This window comes from Gopherus flavomarginatus, chromosome 6 (genome assembly GCF_025201925.1).
Source record: "Gopherus flavomarginatus isolate rGopFla2 chromosome 6, rGopFla2.mat.asm, whole genome shotgun sequence".
Taxonomy (NCBI): domain Eukaryota; kingdom Metazoa; phylum Chordata; order Testudines; family Testudinidae; genus Gopherus; species Gopherus flavomarginatus.
The window spans coordinates 29,870,070-29,889,367 of record NC_066622.1 but is presented as its reverse complement, the minus strand read 5'-3'; the positions used below and the strand labels follow the sequence as shown (position 1 = coordinate 29,889,367).

General features: G+C 57.5%; 1 protein-coding gene across 2 annotated transcripts in view; it reads left to right on the top strand.

Annotated features, from left to right (window-relative positions):
- The window catches only part of PACS1 (phosphofurin acidic cluster sorting protein 1), a 104,277-nt gene that overhangs the window by 72,669 nt on the left and 12,310 nt on the right, over positions 1-19,298 (top strand). Inside the window, exons 6-18 of one of the 2 annotated variants that reach the window (XM_050959180.1) lie at positions 773-864; positions 1,510-1,590; positions 2,921-2,977; positions 3,954-4,114; positions 7,376-7,469; positions 8,406-8,486; positions 8,872-8,987; positions 11,741-11,879; positions 12,552-12,656; positions 13,905-14,011; positions 17,729-17,883; positions 18,395-18,505; positions 19,130-19,232. In XM_050959180.1, coding sequence (XP_050815137.1) covers positions 773-864; positions 1,510-1,590; positions 2,921-2,977; positions 3,954-4,114; positions 7,376-7,469; positions 8,406-8,486; positions 8,872-8,987; positions 11,741-11,879; positions 12,552-12,656; positions 13,905-14,011; positions 17,729-17,883; positions 18,395-18,505; positions 19,130-19,232 — 1,402 coding nt within the window. Of the gene's footprint in view, positions 1-772; positions 865-1,509; positions 1,591-2,917; positions 2,978-3,953; positions 4,115-7,375; positions 7,470-8,405; positions 8,487-8,871; positions 8,988-11,740; positions 11,880-12,551; positions 12,657-13,904; positions 14,012-17,728; positions 17,884-18,394; positions 18,506-19,129; positions 19,233-19,298 lie in introns of both variants that reach the window. The other variant, XM_050959179.1, reaches the window with a different exon arrangement.

Sequence of the window (19,298 nt, the reverse complement as noted above, 5' to 3'; positions counted from 1 at the left end):
GCACTATGCAGGAGCTCAGACTAGATGACCACAATGGTCCCTTCTGCCCTTACAGTCTATGGATCTAAGCCACTCAAATGTGACCCTTTCCTCGATGCCTTGGTTTCCCCATCCCCCCAGTCCGGTCACTAATCCAGCTTTCCTTCAGCCTCATGCCTGTTGAGACTGTAAGTCCTTTGGGTACTAGCCCCCCCGGTGTCTCTCCCACCCTCCAACACAGCAGGGCGTCCAAGCATTACGGCAGCACAACCCAGCTTTCGAAAGAGTCTGCGTCAAAGGCCTTCTCAAGCAGACCTGCCTCGGTGGGTCCCATGGTGCCGGGGCCCTCCTAGTTCTCTAGTCACCCACAGAACCTTCGAGGGTAGATGAGATCTGAATTTCTAATGGAAAGCCAAGCCACTAAAGCCTCTCTCCTATATATTGTGCGTGACCAAAAAAGGACGCAAGCTTCTCTTTTGGATCACCCTTAAAACCAAGTCCTGACAACTCTGTGGCTACTTATGGTACTTTCCACTAGAGAAGGGATGTGCTTGTCTGATGGTGGAGAGGCCCAGTGCTGGCTGCCTGCTATCCCATCTGTAACATAGGCCAGGCTATACAGAGACTAGGGCCCTGGCTGGACGGCACCGCTCTAGAGGACCAGTGTGCACTGCAGAGCACCCTCTGACCTGCAAGACTGTGACATATGGTGTCCTGGACCTTATGCGAATCCTGCTGACAGCGCTAAGCTCCCGTGCTGGACTTCCAGCCTAACCCCAGCTATCTCTTCCAGATCGGTCCCCCGACATCGACAACTACTCAGAAGAGGAGGAGGAGAGCTTCTCCTCGGAGCAGGAGGGCAGCGACGATCCCCTACATGGACAGGTAACCCCCACCCTCTCCCCAGTCTGCTGCCCCCTCAAAGCGCTCAGGGCAGAGCTCCATTGCAAGGCATTACCAAGCAATAGGCTGGCTGGGCCTGGCTGCCTTCATTTGCAAACCCCTCTTTCCATGGGTTCAGGCTTTCTTCCAGTACTGACCTCTCCTCAGTGGGAGGGTTTCCACCCAGTTTCTGCCTTTAACCCTCCCCAGCCCTGCGTACTTCAGTGGCCGAATCAAAGCAGAGAAGAGTGCCCCCAGCAAGCTCGGAAAAGGATGCCAAGTGGCTGCCCCTTCCAGCCTGCACCTTCAGGGGGCAAAGGGAGCCAGAGGTGGTGCTGAGCAAGCCAGGCTGGGAGCTGGTTCTGTGAGCATCCCCCTTTGGGAAGGGAGAGGAGAGGCGGACACCTTGCAGAGCAGCCTCCCTTTGGGATCTAGCTGAGGACTGTGGACTCCAGGCCACTGATCCCTTGGCTGTTTGCCCCAAGTGGTCACCTATGACTGGGCTTCTACCTGGAGCTGGGCTGCTGCGCCCCAGGGATGAGGGAGATCCTGGTGAAGGGAGCTAGCTGTGGTATTGTGGCCAGGCTCCCATAGCCCCAGGGGCTGCGAGGTATTTCTCTGAACGTGCTGTCTTCCCCGCCCCACAAGGACTTGTTTTACGAAGACGACGATCTCCGGAAGGTGAAGAAAACGAGGAGGAAACTGGCCTCAGCCTCAGCGATCACTCGGGTGAGTGTGTTCTGAGGGGGCTCTGGCTGGCTGGCCGCCTTCTGGCTCCAGTCTGGTGTGAGGCCTCATGCCAAGAGGGTCTCTGAACTGGTAATAAGCAGCTTCCGAGGGGGACTGGGTGGCTCTGGGACTTGGGGTGAGGCAGAAGGAGCCATTCGCCTCTCGAAGTGACCGCGGCTCAGCAGATTCAGACACGCTGCTGTGGTGTGGGGGGAGCTACGCAGCTTCAATCTCCAGAGCTGTCAGGTTGTCCCCTTTCCACCACATTGTCACTCATCTTGGCGTGGCTGTTTGACCTCAGCTGTGGCTGGGAAGCTTTGCCCTGTCTCCAGTAATGCTGCCTCTCACCGTGCCCTGCTCAGAAGGCAGGTACAAGAGCTCCTTGCATGCCTCTCCTTTAACACCTAGCTGTGATAACAGCCTGTGAGCTGCATGTGGGTGCTATACATGCTTTCAGCCTTGCCATCTTGTGCAGTGCACTTGGCCGATCTGCAAGCTAAGCAGGCTTGCTCTGGGCTAGACCTCTGGAGGATGAGCCGGAGGTGCAGCATGGAAACGTGGGTGACTCAGGAGGAGGAGTGCTCCCCTCTGGATTGGTGCTAACCCCAGTGCATCAGCATGGTGCTAGGGAGCGCTGTGCTGCACTCTGCATGTTCCCTGCTTCCAGCCCTGCATCAGGTTTGAAAACTCTAGTGGACTTTGAGCTGTCACTTAAGGCAGCGTTTCTCAGATGTGGCCTCTGTGGCACCCAGTGAGTTCCCCACCTTCCCAGGGATGGTGGGGCTCAGGCTTTGGGCTTCAGCCTTGGGGTGGTGAGGTGGAAGGCTCTGGCAGCAGGGCTCCAGGCTCCGGCAGTGGGGCTTCAGGCTCTAGCCTGCTGCTGCCTCCCCTGGCCCCCATCCAGGGCTTAATTTGTCCCCAGGCTTGCCAGGGCTGAGTAAGTCTGCTGTGAAAAGTGATACTTGTATGTTTGTTAATATCACCTTTCACAATGGTCTTACTAGCTAGCAATAAATGACAGTGACTTGGACGTGTATATGTGCATATTTATTTGTTTTTCCTAAAATTAATGAAGTATTTTAGGAAGAAGCGTGAAAGCGGCCACCAGCAAGAGTTGATGGCCACACTCTGAGGCCACCAAAAAATTTGTCCTGAGACCCCCTGATTAGGGTAACTGGGATGATCTGTGGGGTGATGCAATAGTCTCCTTCCATTGGCCCCTCAGTCGCACCTATGGCAAAGGCCTGTGCCCCGTCTTTGGGGCCCCCGATTCCTGTTCCCTTTCTTGGTGTCAGTGTAACAAGTCAATGGCATCGTTTCTTCACAGCAGCCAAATATAAAGCAGAAGTTTGTGGCGTTACTGAAGAGGTTCAAGGTGTCGGACGAGGTAGGTGCAGCCCTTCTGTCTTGTTGCAAATGCCTTCGCTATTGCAGTGGTCTCTTGTTAGTAGCTGGAGTGCTGGATGGGCTGTGATCCAGATCAGGTGAAATGCCATCCCTCATCACCGCTCCTCCCTCCTCCAAATAAAGGGCAGTGTGAGCTCAGAGCTCAAGTCCTTCAATGGATTTGTCTCGTTTTTGTTGTTGGAAGGGAGGGGAGTAGAGTCTAGTGGCTAGAGCAGAGCAGGGCTGGGAGCCAGGACTTCTGGGTTCTGTCCTAGCTCCTCCACTGAGTCATTCATGGCAAATCACATCACCTCTGTGCCAGGTTCTCAATCCCTTGCTCTAATCACCAGACCACCTCCCTCCAGGTGCTGGGAACAGAGCCCACCTCTCCCTCCCCTACTCCGTTTCCGACAGTCTGACCTCTGTTACCAGTTACCCCTGGCTCCAGCTGCTGGACCCCATTTGTCTCAGTGCTGCGGATAGAACACAGGAGTTCTGAATTCCAGCCTCCCTATTCTGACCACTAGACCCCACTCCTCTCCACCCTTCTAACAACCAAAGGATCAGGGGGTGAATGAAACTAAGTAGGGGACCCTCCTGCTTCATGGGCTAAAGCAGACATGAGCTGGGTGTTAGACAGGCCTGTGAGAGACAGTGTAATCTGTCATCTGCCTCTGAGGTTTCTTGCAACTTTCCCTGAACTGCCAGTGGTAGCCACCCACTGACACGGGATCCGGGACTCGCCGGGCCATTGCTCTGTGGGTGACTCTCCATGTTCTCTGGGAGATGTCAGACCGACAGCTGATTGGTGGGGTGTTAGACCCTTAACATGCCATTGGCTGGAGAGAGAGAGTCAAGAGCAGGAGGAGGTCCTTGAGGCTTCTTCCAGCACTCGCTCCCGTGGGCTTCCACGAGATACGCAGTCTCTGCTCCGGGTTGCCTGGCCTGCCGTCTAGTCTGGAGTCTCCTGCCCACAGGTTGGCTTTGGCCTGGAGCATGTCTCCAGGGAGCAGATCCGAGAGGTGGAGGAGGACCTTGACGAGCTGTACGACAGCCTGGAGATGTACAACCCCAGTGACAGCGGCCCAGAGATGGAGGAGACGGAGAGCATCCTCAGCACGCCCAAGCCCAAGCTCAAGTGAGTGCTGGAGGTGGGGCAGCATGGTGAGCGACAGCTGCAACAGGGAGTGAGCCTGGGCTGATGGGAGCCATGGGACATGGCAGTTGCTCCCAGCTCTGCCACTGCCTCGCTGGGTGAACGTGGGCAAGTTGCTTCCCTTCTCGGTGCCTCAGTTTCCCCTCCCACCTTCTCTCTGTCTCCTCTGTTTAGACCGAGAGCTCCTCAGGGCCATGGCTATTCTCTTGCCACACGTTTTGGGCCGCATCTGGCTCAGCAGGGTCCTGATTTTGGCTTGGGCTTCCGAGCACTCTTGTAATACTACTAATAGTGTGGGCTGTGGGACTAAGAGTCAGGCCTCCAGGAGTCTCTTCCCACAGGACACTGACACAGCAAGTATCTACAGTGCTCCGTGACTGCCTGTGAAACACTGTCATTATTTACACTGTAGTAGCTCCTTGAGGGCCCAGGTTCATTGTGCTGGGTGCTGTATGAACCTGTAACACAGATGTGCTCCCAGCCCTACAGAGCTCACAATCCAGCCATGAGACTAGACGGGAAGGGGGAGCACAAGGTGACCCTGAGATGGTTGAAAATGACTGTAATTCTCCGTGAGAGACAGTGTAAGTCTCCACAGTGCTTTAGGAAACAGCTGCGCTGAAGTGCAGCTAATTCTGGGGTGGAGCACAGCAGCCGCTGCGTCAGTGACGTAAGGGTGCGTGTTGGCTATGATCATTAGAGGGCCCAGCATCTCGACTGCACATTCAGAGCCCCCCCCCCATCCAACAAGCCTCATGGAAACTATCCAAATGGGCTGAGACCTGGGATCTCCATTAGTGCTTCCAGCCAGTCTGGAATCAGAGTGCTGACGCTCTAGGTCTCTTTCCCTGCAGCTGAGACTGGTGTCACACACCGTCCCCTGGGAATTGAGGATTAATTAGGATTTGTGCAGCCCTTGGAGATGCCTGAATCAGAGGAGTGATCTGTTCAGCTAGGTTGTTTCTCACCCTGCTTTGCTCATGCATGCCAGCCACTGCTGCTGCAGCCCCTTCTCCTATGGGTGTCCCCCACCTCAACACCCCAGTCAGAGCCCCCTACCACATCTGCCCTCGCAAGCCTCTAGACACTCTGAGAGGCAGCCTGAGCAGAGCATCTGACTTGTGCGGGATTCCTGCCGTCTGCCTAGAGTGATGACTTGAGTCACAGTGCTTCACAGACCCCTCCCAGACCTGGGAACAGAGCCCCGGAGTCCTGGCTCCCAGCACCTCTGCTCTAACCACTAGACTCCTCTCCCCTCCCAGAGCTGGGGATAGAACCCAGGAATCCTCATTGCCAGCTCCGTCCTGATCTAACCCACTAGACCCCAATCACTTCCCGTAGTTGGGAAGAGAACCCAGGAGTCCTGACTCCCAGTCCTGTGCCTTACCCACATGGCGGTCTGTGGGGAGTGCAGTTCCATCGCAGGGGGCATGGGGGCCCTTCTCCAGCATTGCCAAAGGGGCTAGGAGTCACTGTTGCTGACAGGTTGGTCAGTGGCTTTGGAAAACCGGCACCTTAGATCACGGGCAGTATTCTATGTGAGTCACAGCCAAGGCCAATGTCGCAGGTGCTTAATCAGGCACCGATAGCAATCTGAGCCCCTCCTCCCCCTCCGCCCGCACATTCCCCTTTCCAAAGCAAGTGTGGGCTGTCAAGCTAGCTCTACCAATAACACCCTCCCCTTCCTGGACCTGATCTGTGCTCTCTTCTCCCCCCTGCAAAGCACAGCCAGTGATCTCGCCCCTCCCCAACTCTGATGCTTGCTGTCCCCGCACTGCCCAGCTCTCAGCATCACTGCAGCTCCTCATGTTCCTCGCTCCCCCCGGCCCTCACTGCTCTGATCCAGCCCGGGCACAGCAGCACTGCTCTCTAAAAGCCAGCCTGGTTCTGATTGGCCCGAACTGCATCCCTGACACCATGCGGCTCCCTAGGGCTGCCGCGAGCCAGAGCTTGACATGGACTTGCTGGGCTCAAGGGCTGGTGGGGTAGGGTTCAAACACCGGAGTAGGAGCACTGAGTGGTAACTGACTGTGCAGAAGCTATTGGCCACACAGGGGCTGCAACAGGGGATGAGGTGCTGGGACTCCTGCTTCTGTCCTGCCCCAGTCTTGCCACCCGAGGGCCTTGGCAGCTGCGCCCGTCCCCTCTCTGTAGCTCAGCTCTCCCACCTCCTGGGGAAGGCGTGCGAGACGGATGGCTGTGTACGTTTGTCCCGGGGACCAGTGTGACTGAAGCTGTGAGTGGAAGCCAGGGCACCAGGCCGCCTGGATGTAAGAGAAGGCTGTAACCGGTTCCCAGGGGCTTGTCTGTACCCAGACGTTGCACTGGATTGTGGGAAATCGCGGCAGCTTTTGTGTGTGGACTTGTATCAGTTTCACACTGGTGCAATGGTGTTAGTGCTCCCAGTAAATGAACTGATGCGAGTCGAACAGAGAGAAGCCAGGCTAGCCCAAACCAGCCTTGCAGGCTTCTGTGCTCTCTGGACTCTTGCAGGATGAAATCAGCTGCTGTTATGGTGCTGCAGCTGTGTGGGTGACCCGGGACTCAGGCTTACCTGGCATAGGCCCCTCTGGTACCAGAGCGAGGCTGATCGGCGCCCACGCTTGCATGGTGTCAGGGAGATCAGTGCAAATCCCCACAAGGACACTCTCTGATCTCAGTTTGAATTAACCCTGTTCCCAGTTGACTTGAGCTGCAGCGGCCATAGGGCCTTTGGCACCAGACTAGCTAGAGCGGTTTCGGTTAGGTCGGTAAGTGATGCCATCTCAGCTTTCTCATGCAGACGAGGCCTGCTGTGCGTCTGCCCAGCCCCCAACCTTCCCTGCTTGGAGCTAGGAGGGGGCCCAGCAGCACTGCAGCGTTTCCAGGGGTGGGAGAGGCCCCCGGAGAGAGTCCTTTGTGGGAAGGATGAGCCTGTTGCTCCAACCCAGGCTGGGGCATTTGATGCTCTGTAGCTGAGACAGTGCCAGAAAATCCAGAAGGGATGGAAAGCCCTGCGCTGGCGCCCATTGCTGTGCTATCCTATGCCAGTCTGGAGGGCCCCTTTCAGAGCACTGCAAACCATGGGAGGAAACAGAGTTTCAAATGTCCCCAAAGTTTCTAACGTGCAGGCCAGCCCGGAGGCACGCCCGGGATTCACACAGGGCATCCCTGAGGCTTGAATCCCTCTGACCCTCTCCTCACCCCAGGCTAGGGTCTGCAGCAGCACTTTGTTCCCTGACCCGCTGCATCTCTCCATGCCAGGCCATTCTTCGAGGGAATGTCTCAGTCCAGCTCCCAGACAGAAATTGGAAGCCTTAACAGCAAGGGGAGCCTGGGCAAAGATGCCACCAGCCCAGTGAGTAATCAGAGGGAGGGAGTGGGTCCCATGTTCCAGCGGGGAGTGCCAGACGTAGGCCCATGTGGGTCTGGCTGCGTGGTGATTCGCAGCTGGGACATGACCTCAACTTCAATGCATGTGAATGCGGTCACAGGATCTGTGCTCTCTGCTGGAGCCAGGTGGCTGCGGGAGTGCTGGGCGCAGGCAGATGGGAGCAGTGCTGAACTCGGCTGGGGCCTGGCTCAGTGGCCGAGGCAGAGCAGCGCGGCCTGTCAGTGCAAGGGGCAGCTGCCTGTGCCTTGTAGTCGCTCAAATCTTAGCCAGCACTTATCCCGGCCCGTTGGAGTTGCCCCCAACCCTCTCTCAGTCCAGGCAGTTCTGGCGCACAGAAGGGCGGTGGGGTCTCCCCTCTGGCACTGCGGTGCTCCCAGCTCCTAGGCAGAATTTGCTTCCCTAGAGGCCGGCACATACAAACTGGGTTTTCTAACACTAGTGTTTGTAGAAGGCCAAGCTGCTGCTTATCAGCATTGATTATCTGTATTCGCCAACACACAGTACCCCCACTCCAGGCCCAGCACCCTGGTGCGCTAGGTGCTGTACGAGCACTGAGAGCTGCCAGTCCAGCATCAGCCAGGAGCTGGCCGGTAGGCACAGGCAGACAAGCAGTAAAGCCCAAGGAGGCTGAGGCGTTCCTGCTCAGCACAGTGGCAGTGCTGCCAGGGGATGCCTGGAGTGGGCCTGGCCCTTCATACCCTGCCCAAAGAGTTTCGCTGTCTCGACGGAGCACTCAGCCAAGGAGGGCAGGGCTCCAGGGGATGAGCTGGGAAGCGCTGTTAGGATCCCGGCTGGGCCAGTGGCTCTGAGCAGCAGCCCCTGGGGTGGCTGAGGGGGAGCGAGCGCAGCTGCCCCAGACCTGTAACCCTCCCATCCTTCTGCCCTTGGCTGGTTTTTCAGATGGACCCAGCTGTCGGGGACAAGCTGAAACCTTCGCGGAGTAAAAACCTGGACGACAGCCTCAGCGAAATAGACACCCTGGTAACATGCCCTAGCCGCGCTGGCCCACTCTCCCCTCAGTGCTCCGTCTGGCTTAGGGGCTGGAGTCAGGGGGACATGGCACATACAAGCCTCTCCCTTTTGGGGGAGCTCACGTGCCCAAGGTAACACCCTGCGCTGGTGCCTGTTTGCCCCTGGAGGCAGCATGGCCTAGTGAGTAGAGTGCTGCAAAGCTGAGCTCAGGATGGGAGACACAGCTGCTCTGACGATAGAGCCCAATTTGTCTCAAGTTGGCACCTACAGTCAGTGACTGCTTGGAACGACATAGTCAGTGGCTTTTGGCTGCGAATTGTCACCCATTAGGGCCCCAGCTGTTGATCGCCAGAATGAGCTCTGGAGCCTCCTCATTCCCTCCCCGTGTTCATAGGAAGCGAGCGAGCAGGACACGTTCGGAGACTCCAGCACCACGTTAATCATCCCCGAAAAAGTCAAGACACCCATGAAGAGCAGCAAGGGGGAGCTTCAGAGCATGGCATCACCCAGGTAAGGTGCCTGCTTTAAAACCAGGGATGGGAGACATGGGTGGCACGGGGCAGCAGGTGACTGCCTCTAGGGGACACTGGCTCCAGGCCAGCCCAGGGCAGGGGGCTTGGCTGTCTTGGGGGCAGAGAATAGGACATTTCCCTTTCCCCTTTAGAGAATTAGCTCCTAGCCAGGCTGATAGCTACCAACCATTGCCCTCCTTCCATGACCTGTCTTGATCTAGCTCTTAATAGACAGGTTCCACCTCCTTGTCCTTCCCCAGGTGGGCCCCTTTCCCCAGCACTCTGCAGGGTTGGAGTTCAGATCCTGCTTGTCACCCAGGGAGGAGGCTCCTTGATCTCACAGCTGGTGGAACTCGATTTCTCTTAGAACTGGTTTATTGAATTCTCCCTGAGCACAGGCTCTCTCAGGCTTTACTCGAACTGTCACTCCAGCCCCAGAACCCCAAGGGCACATATTCCTCACTTGTCACAGGTCACTGATGTCGCACACTGGCAGGCTGTGGGATGAGATCACCAGGATCAGTGGGGTTTGCCCCTCCCCCAGAGGTAACCGCTGCCTTCTGCTCTCCAATGAGTTGGCCTTGAACTGGAGAGGTTTAAAGCAAACTGCTGGTTACAGCCCTGCTGAGATTCCCTGCCAGAACAACCTGGTGTGTTGCACGTGGACTGCCTGAGACCCTCCCAGAGAGAAAGGGAATGTTGCTGGAGTCAGGAGGCCTGGGTTGCATCTCTGGCTCTGCCCTTGGAATGTGTGGTTCTCACTATGTCGCCTCAGTTTCCCCATATCAGATGTTGGGCACTCACAGGACTGTGTGGCATTTTGCATCCAGTTCCCAGCATTAGGCATCTTCCCCTGGCCAGGTTTCTGATCTGGTCTGTTATTGCCCGTTCCATCCCAGGAAGGGTGGTGAGGCCTCGTGGCTCTAGGTCCCCAGCACTGGATGGTCTGTGGGCAATCTCAGCGTGGCTGGATTTGAACCTTTGACTGTGTGGTGTCGGGCCCCCATCCCGTCTCCAATTTCCTGTGGATACTAGGCCTCTCCCGCTGTGAAGGCAGTGGGTCCATGCTGGAGCTGCACTGAGTGAAGGATTGGAGCCACGTACCTAGTGTGTTCAAAGGCCTTTATGTTCCCAGTGGAAACCTGCCCCATCTGCCTCCTGCTTTGCCAAAAGTGCATCTTCAATGTGTGACACAGGCTCGCTATACGGGCCCCACTCCCAGATGCTATGGGGGAGGGGGAGCACTCAGCCATTGATACCCCGCCCCTCATTTGTCTGCTCATCTGCCTGATAGTGCTGAAGCTGCTTCTTGCACTCTGACACTGAGCAGTGCCTCGTCGGAGCAAAGCACCAGGCTGCTTTGTCCTGGAGTTAAGGCCTTTGCTTAATTGCTGTGAGGTGACAGCAGAGGCAGCTGTGTCCTCGGGCTCCTAAGAGCTCTGCTGCTCCATTCAGGCCATGCTCCGGATCAGATCTGCTAGGCTTACAAGCGAAAAGCTCTGATTTCCTGCCCGCCAGCACTGCGAGCCCCTGGCTCTCGCACCTCCAGCAGGGGAGAGTCTGAACTTCTGGGGGCGGGGAGGGCATGAGCACTAGATCAGCTGATTGGGGAGCTCAAACTGTATGATCAGAAGGAGCCCTCCTGGCCTTTACATGTCTGAATCTAGGAGCAAGGACTAAAACTGTATTCCAGTCAGTGAAGGAAGAGCTGGGACTCCAGTACCCAACCTGGCTGTGCAGTAAGGTGGGGCCATCGGAGCCAAGGTCACGTTTCAGGGGAGTGGCACACTCTAATGGGGGAACTGACAAATATTCCTTAGCAATGCGGTGGCAGGGTCTAATGGTTAGAGCAGGGGACTGGGGATCTGGACTCCCAGGTTCTGTCCCAGCTCTGGGAGGGGAGTGGGGTCTACTGGGACAGAGCAGGGGAGCTAGGAGCCAGGACTCCTGAGTTCTATCCCCAGCTCTGTGTAGGAGAGTGTAGGCTGGAGTGCATGCCAACCTCATCCCACAGGGGCCTGGGCTGGAGAGCATTCCCGTCTTGCCCTACTGAGGGATGGGGTATGGGCAGGAGCATGGAGTTTTGTGCTCTGAACTGGCCATGTTCTGGGTCCCCTGACCCCCATGTTGCTTTGTTGTCTTGGTTTGTAAGCTTGTATGTCCAAGGCCTGCACAGCATGGTCCTCACCCCTTCAGGGTCTCGGTGCTCCAGGAGAGATGCCAAACCTGTCAGCCGTTGGCAGGCTCTGCATTCCTGTGGTGATCCAGCCCCAGCACCTAGCACAGCCCCCTCTGCTGCTCTGGGATTGTTGGAGGAATACGGATTGTGGCAGAGAGCCCTCTGAACCCTTGGCAAATGTGGGCACCTTCCTGGCTAGGAGCCCGACTTGGATCTGCTGGGGTCCCCTCTCAGCCTGTGCTGGCTACAGACTGTACATGGACTCTCCCTGTGTCTGACCAGCCCACTCAGTCCTGTTTGTACCCAGCAGTGTTGCTGAGCTCCCGCTCTTGACAGTGCGCCAGGAAACCCATCACATGGCCATGCCATACTGTTCCCTTGCCAGCAGGCAAGCATTGTCCTGGTGCAATCGCTCACAGGAGCCCCAGGGCGTGGCTCAGACCTGAACGGGGCCTGTGTGTGTATCTGCAATGAGAGACCCTGGTGTGTGGGGGAAGGACCCTGCTCTCCCAGCTAGATGCTGTGCCATGCCAGGGAACCAGGCCAACAGCACTGTCCTTTGTCTGCTGCAGCAAAATGGAAGGTGCAGCGCACACGCCCCGGCAGAAGAGAAGCACCCCGCTGAAGGAGAGACAGCTCTCCAAGCCCCTGAGCGAACGGACCAACAGCTCGGACAGCGAGAGGTCCCCAGATCTGGGCCATAGCACACAGGTGATGTGACTGCAATCCTAGGCACTGCTCCATGGAGGGGTGATCCCAGCCTGCACCACCTACAGCTGGGAGCTCATCACAGGTCTAGTCAAACATGGTTGGTTGTCTGGGAGTCCTGTAAGGAGAGCCAGGGGCTGCAATGAGCGACATCAATGGGGAGCTTCTCTCTAACTCTACTGAAGCAATGGCATTGGTGGTGCAGTCATGCGGGGGGGTGGGGAGGATGCTAAGTAGGGGGCGCTCTCCCTTCAGTCAGTGCTGGCTCCAGTGCAGCACTAGGAGGTGCAGTGCTGCAGGGAGCGGAGGGAAGTGCTCTGTAGGGGGCACTCTCCCTTGGTCAGTGCTGGCTCCAGTGCAGCACTAGGGGGTGCAGTGCTGCAGGGAGCAGAGGGAAGTGCTCTGTAGGGGGCACTCTCCCTTTGGTCAGTGCTGTCTCCAGAGCAGCACTAGGGGGTGCTCTCCCTTCGGTCAGTGCTGGCTCCAGAGCAGCACTAGGGGGTGGCAGGGGCCTCGCGGCACGTGGCTGGATACGCTGAGATGAGGGAAAGGCAGAGGGCTCCTGGTGACAGCAACAAGGGAGAAGCAGATCACCAGGGAAACCTCCAGGGTTCTGGCCCAGCCCAGTGTGTGTCGCCTGTGCCCTACCAAGGCTTAGCCCTCCCTTCCCAACAGATTCCTCGCAAGATCGTCTATGACCAGCTGAACCAGATCCTGGTGTCAGACACAGCCCTGCCCGAGAACATCATCCTGGTGAATGCGGCCGATTGGCAAGGCCAGGTAGGGAGGCCGGCCCAGGATTGGGACCCTGCAGATGCTGCTGGGCAGGGGTGGCAGTGACCCATGGAGATGAGGCCCCTCTCTTTCCCTGTCTTCCGTTGACGTGCTTCATCCCTAAGCGAGGAGATGGGGCCTATCTCCCGCCCTGCCAGTCTCTGGGCTCTGCTGCCATCACAGTGCCTGCCTTGTCCAATGCAGACTGAGCAACAGCTCGGGTCACCCGGGCCCTCAGAGCCCTGCTGCCCTGGGAGTGGAGCTGGCAGCTCCGCAGAGGGGCCATCGGCGGAGTCACGGGGAGCCATTGCTGGCAGAGAGCGTGTTAAGTGGTGCTCCGGTCTGTGCAAGCAGTGGGAGTGCAGGGCATTGCCTGGGCTGAGCTGCGGTGGGGGCTGAATGGGAAATGCCAGGGGGAGGGGCTGGGTTGGCTGCCCTGCGGGTGAGCATTACTGCTGCTGCTGTGACTGGGTGGCAGAGTTTGAATCCCATCTGAGCATCCCCCTTGACTTGGCGTGGAGTCTCCCTGAGCTGTGGCTATAGGTGGGCTGGAAGCTCTGGGGTGGATGCTGATCTTTCCCAGTCCGGACCAGGGCAAGTGTGTGATCCGATGGCTCTGGGTCTCTGCGTGTCCCTCGCCAGTCTTCCTCACTGCAATACCAAGCACCTCTCGAGGCCCAGTCCTCCCGCCCTGCACAGAGTACACAGCACCTTCTGAATTGCAGCTGACAGGCCCACTCTTGTTTGCACACTCTGTAGAGAGACCAGGGTTGTGGAGCCTGATGCCTCTCCCCTGCCCTCGAGCAGGTCCCTCACTGGAGCCTGTTGCATGGGCATTATAAGCAGCCTGCCTCTGCAAGCCATGAAGGGGAGTCTCCAGCACTGTTGTTGTGACCTGTGACTTGCCTTGATCTCATACCTGAGATTGCCAAGCCCAGAGCAAACCAGCCTCTGCTGCCTCACAGCTGCCATTTCCCACTCACTAGGCAGCCACAGCGCTCCCAGCCCTTGGCAGTCTGGAATGAAAGCACACCCTGTGGCCATTGCCACCTGTCCTGCCTGTGCCCCACAGCCTGCCAGCCCTCGGCAGGAACAGCCAACTGGCACAGGGAGGTGCACGCTTACCCACCTCTCCCCAGGGACTCTGGTTGCTAAGCACAGAGGAGGAGTATTGCGTGGCAGGTGGTGTAACCGATCCCTTTGCTCCCATACGCACGGGCATGCTGTGCTCACCTTTCCTCCTCTTCTTGCCAGTATGTGGCCGAGCTGCTTCGGGACCAGAAGAAGCCAGTCGTGTGCACATGCTCCACCGTGGAAGTACAGGCCGTCCTGTCCGCTGTCCTCACCAGGATCCAGAGATAGTGAGTAAAGGACAGTAGCCCTCCGGTCCCAGCACCGAGGGCAGATGGTTCCCGTCGATATGGGTATGGTGGAGTTGCTCTATTAGCTAACCCTGCTGTGGGTTATGAGTCAGCTCTTGCAAACTAAGCAGGGTGGGGTCAGGTCAAGTGCTTGGAATGGGAGGCCTCTGGGCAAAACCGAGGTGTGGCACGAATGGTGTCGGAGGTTCATTAGAGGGCACTCTCCCCTCGGAGTTGATACCAAACTAATGACCCAGTGTGGTGCTAGGGGGCGCTGTGCTGCAGGGAGTGGGGCAGGAGCTCAATTGGGAGTGCTCTTCCCTCATAGTCAGTGCAGGCCCCAGCATGGCACTAGGAGGCGCTGTGCTGCGGGGAGCTGGGTCGGGGCCTGAGTAAGGGTTGCTCTCCTCCAGGCTATTCCTGGTGCCAGTGACTGAGTGGTAGTTGGGAATGTGGTAAAGTAGGAGGAAGGGCTGTTGATCCAGTAGAGGGAGCTCCAGTAGGGGATCCAGGACTGAACCACTGCCTCAGGGTGATACTAGTCAAGTGTCACTTGAGATGCTGTTTTCAGATGGGAAATAAAACTAAGAACCTGGCCATTTGTGTTCATTCAAGGGCTCCTGACAGTATCATGTTCCTGCCCATTAGCTCCCAGGGTCCTGCCCAGAGTCCGGCATGGTAATTATATTCCACCCATTTAAAACATCCCTGGCTGCTTCACTTTGTGCTCTAAGCTGTCAAACGGCTGCTGTGTTCCACACCAGAGCTGGTTACATCTCAGCCCTCAGCAAAGGGTCCCTCTATAAACAGCCCCTTGCTGGGCAGACATTCCCTGTATAACTCCCTTCCCACATCTCTCTCCAGAACTGACTGCATTTCCTTGCTAGATGAACTGTCTCTTATATAATAGCTGCTGTGTTCCACCCCAGAGAAAGCTGCATTCCAGTAGTGGATGATTCATGCAGTGGTGTATAGCACAGCAGGGCCCTGCAGGGTGAAGGCTGCCACAGATGTTTAAGATACTTAGTTCATAGTGCAGGAACCTGGGCTGGAGTCTTTCCATGGTTTTCTTGCCTATGATTCAGAATATCGTGGTGTTTGACGGACAAAGCCCAGCCTACTTCATGCACAAGTGGAGCCGCCTAGGCCTTGCCTACGGTCTGCAATCTCCACTGCTCCCCAACCAGCTCTGCTCCTAACCCAGGCCGTGCATTGCCAGCGGATCCGCCACAGGCCTGCTTCCCTGCAGCTAGAGGTGCTCTGCAGTCACTTCCAGCAGTGCAGGTACTGACCTCCGCAGCCATGACTCAGCAGCAGCTGGCTGGGGATGCAGCCGGCCTATTTTTACCCACGCTTTCTGCCCGTCTCCACACTTTAAAATGCTGTCTGTTCCCTGGAGTTGTTTTCAGGTGAGCCGATTGTAATGGTCCATAGAGCCATCTCTCCTTCCGCCTGCACGGCAGAGAAACAGGAGCTTGGGGCTTATTTAAGATGTAGAAAGGTACGAAAGATTTCCCTAAAGAAAACCAAGCCAAAATGTGCCTGTTAGAAAGTCAGGTCCGATCGGTCTTGTCTCTCTCCAGGAGACTCTATGGGCAACTGGAGAGCTAGTAAAAGAATTACCAGTCCAGGTACCAAGAAAGGGGCAGGCTGAGTCAGACGGCAGGACGTAGTAACACCTGCAACTTGGGGCTTGTCTGCACTTTCTGGGGATCAATGTATCAGTGGTGGATTTAGCATGTCTTGACCGCAGGTTGCTCTCCCGTCGACTCCTGTATTCCACCTGAACGAGAAGCGCAAGGGGAGTCGACAGGAGAGCGTCTCCCATTGACATCGCATAGTGTGAACCCCCCAGGAAGTTGATATAAGCCCAACATTCACGTAGCTGAAGTTGCGTAACTTAGATCCATCTCCCCCCGTAGTGTAGACAAGGCCTTAGATGCTCTACAGACATCTGAGATAAATGTTCTTTCCTAACAGTTCCACCCTCTCCCTTCACCAAAGGGGAGCTCCCAATCCACCTTGCCAGCGCGTCCACGGAGACCTTCAGGAACGCTCCGACTTCACTTTCTTCTCAAATAGATAATTGAAAGTTTGTTTCTCCCACCTGCCTTTGTGCATCAGATCCTGCAGGGACAGGTGCCTAAAGCAAACCTGGATGGTTAGATCAGAAATACGCAAGAAAGGCTGGAAGCCCATTGCTTGCCTCTGCAGATCACCCACACCCTGTCTGCCTGCAGCCTTCCCCCCCAGGGGTCTGTCTGAAGGGGAAACCGGGGCCCATGCTCCTTTCCCCGGGAGAGGATAACCTGTGTGAGTGTGAACATCCCTGCCCTCTTTGCATTTGAACATAGGAGTGGAAGGGGCCCCCTGGGCCATCAAGTCCTGTTCCTGCTATCGCAGGCTGTCACAGAATCCACTACACCCCCTGGGGTCACAGCTTCCAGCAAAATCACTCCCCTGCTCTCCTGCCTGTGGTCCAGGCCTTCAATCTGGTGGCCCCCACGAAGGGGGATTTGAGTACTGATGACGTGGAGGCTGGCAATGCCTGCAGCCACTTACGCTTCTGAAGGAAGAGGTCTAGAATTGTTCTGCTTGGCAGAGGAGGGGCGAGGCAGAGGCCTAAGCAAAGGGGAGAGGAGATGCTGTCAGTTCAGGCAGGTGAGATGGGGAGGAACTACAGAGGAGAAGGCTCTTGCGCCAGCAGTTGCATGCTGGTGAAAAGAGGAGCAGAGGGGCTAGTGAAATACAGGGAGGGGAGCTAGAGGGTCTCGGATGGCGTAGCTGGGAGGGCCCATGGTACTGCATCATAGCACTGATCTCTTCCCTCGCCTGGGGACAGGCTGTCCCAAGCCATTTGGTAGCTCCTTTCTTTGGCCCTATTAACTGCCTAAAGAAAGTTGGTGGTTCTCTGGTGCCCTCTAGTGGTGGCCGTTGTGTGGCACGTTTAACTGCAACTGTTCTAGATCAGCAGCTAGAGGTGCAGCGCTGGGCTGGGCTGTAGGGCGCCAGGCCCATGGACGTACTGGGCATTAGCAATGCTGGGGCTGGTCCTTGGTCCTGAGCACATGCACTGGGCCTGACGGGGAGGCTGAGCCATTGGGAGCTGCTCGGTGCGGGCACGCTGGGTCCCAGGGCTGAGAGAGGCTGGAGCGGCGTCAGGACCCCCAGGATGCTCCATGTGGCAGTGAGCAGCAATGCTAGGTGCTGCGCGGGCTCTGCTGGCTCCTCCCTCAGTGCGGGTGGCAGTCGCTCTGTCTAGCTGGCAGGTTGCTGACGTCACTGCTCCACGGGCTGCTGCCCTGCTCAGGGCAAAGCTTTTCATCTGCGAGTCCCGCTGGAGCACTCTGCTGGGATTTACTGCCTGCTCCCTGGCATGGTAATTGTGGCTGGGCGCGGCAGTGCTGGAGGTAGCAGCCGCTCATCAACTCAGTACGTTGCAGCCTGGCAGGAACAGCAGCCCTTACTACCTGTACTGCCTACCACAGTGTATGGGGAGGGGCACCCATCGTCTTCCTCGCTGAGCAAGGTACCCCTGTATGAATGGCCCCTGTGTCCTACCCCAGAGCTGGCTGCATCTCGGCACAGGGTGAGGGCCCCGGTGCCCCAGCCCAGAGCTGGTCAGGTCTCAGTGCTGCCTTGCGTGTTTAAGTGTCGTACCCTGCAGGCAGAGGGGTGCAATAAGCACACACTCTCCCATTGTCCTGTCTTTTCCAGCTGCAACTGCAACTCCTCTGTGCCGCGGCCCGTAAAGGTGGTGGCTGTGGGGGGGCAGAGTTACCTCAGTGCCATCCTCCGTTTCTTTGTGAAGCAGCTGGCGAACAAGACCCCAGACTGGCTTAGCTACATGCGGTTCCTCATCGTCCCGCTGGGTAGGTGCCTCTGCCCAGACCCCGCCCAGCTGGTGCGAGTCCTGCTTGACCCCCCCCCCCCCCCTGCAGCCAGAGTGAGGCTGTTGGTGTAGGCCTTGTTCTAGCCTCTCCCTGTTTAGTGTGGCTGAGCCGTGGGTGTGGGGTCTGACACTGACACCTAGGGGTGCACATGGCAGGGGGGCTGAGCAAAGCACATCTGGGTCTGTAGCAGGTGCCCCCAGGGTAGTGGCCACCTCCTGCTGGGGATACTAACACAGAAGCTAGGAAAGGCCTCTGCTTTGCCATGGAGCTGGGTAAAGGCCCGTCAGGATGGGGTGGGAGTCATGGGTAGGGCATCCACAGGACAGCTAGATCATCGCTTCTGTAACAGCATCCCTGGGGCCATAGGGGGTGCTGCCCATGCCCCTCGGAAGCGCCTGGCTGAAGGACTCCTCCTGCGGGCACTGTAGTGCACCGCAAAGAACCCCCACAGGGGGCACTGGAGCAACACCCCCCTTTCTCTCCTCCGCAGGCTCCCACCCTGTAGCCAAGTACCTGGGCTCGGTGGACAGCAGGTACAGCTGCACGTTCCTGGACTCCGCCTGGAGGGAGCTGTTCGGCAGGGCCGAGCCTCCCGGGACAGGTGAGGAACCGTGCAGCACCAAGCACTGCGTCCATGGCCCCTGTGCTGTTGGACAGAAAGGGCTGTGAGTCACTGTTCCCCAGGGGCTAGAGAGGGAGCAGCTAGAGCTGGTCACGGTCTGTGGGGTAGAGGTGGGCCAGGCTGTTGGGATGTGGGTTGGTCTTCCCTATGGCAATGACTGTTCTGTCTGCACAGAGCAGGCCTGGTCAATTCCTTCCTGAGCCCTGGTTTATTCCCTGGGGCTGCTCCCGGCACCAGGGGTCATCGAAGGGGTCACAGCTCCAGCCCGGTGTGCAGTGTGTGTGGGGGGGTCTCTAGTGGGGCCAGGGGGAGCTTTGGGTGAGAACGTGTCCTTTCCCCTTCCTACTGCAGCATAAGCTCTGGCCCTCCAGTCTTGCTGCCTAGCCACCTGCTTCTCCCTCAGCCGCCCCTGTCTGGGGCAGGATCCCCTCTGACCCACACACCCCTTCCCCTCTGCAACGAGAGCACCTTCCCCTCTGCTGCCACTCAGCCAGCGGGGGGCACCCTTGCTCTGCTGTGCGGCTTACCCCTACTGCGGGCTCGGAGGCAGGGAGCGGGCTCTGTGGGGATTGCTGGTCACCGCTCTCTCCCTTCTGCCCCCAGAGCCGTTCGATGTGGTGGGCCGCATCGTGCAGTATGTGGGTGGAGCCAGCATGACCCACCAACTGCCTGTGGCCGAGGCCATGCTGACTTGCAAGCATAAGTTGTAAGTGTCGCCCGGGTGACTCTCCTGCGGAAGGGGGCTGATCGCACGTTACAGGCACTCAAAAGA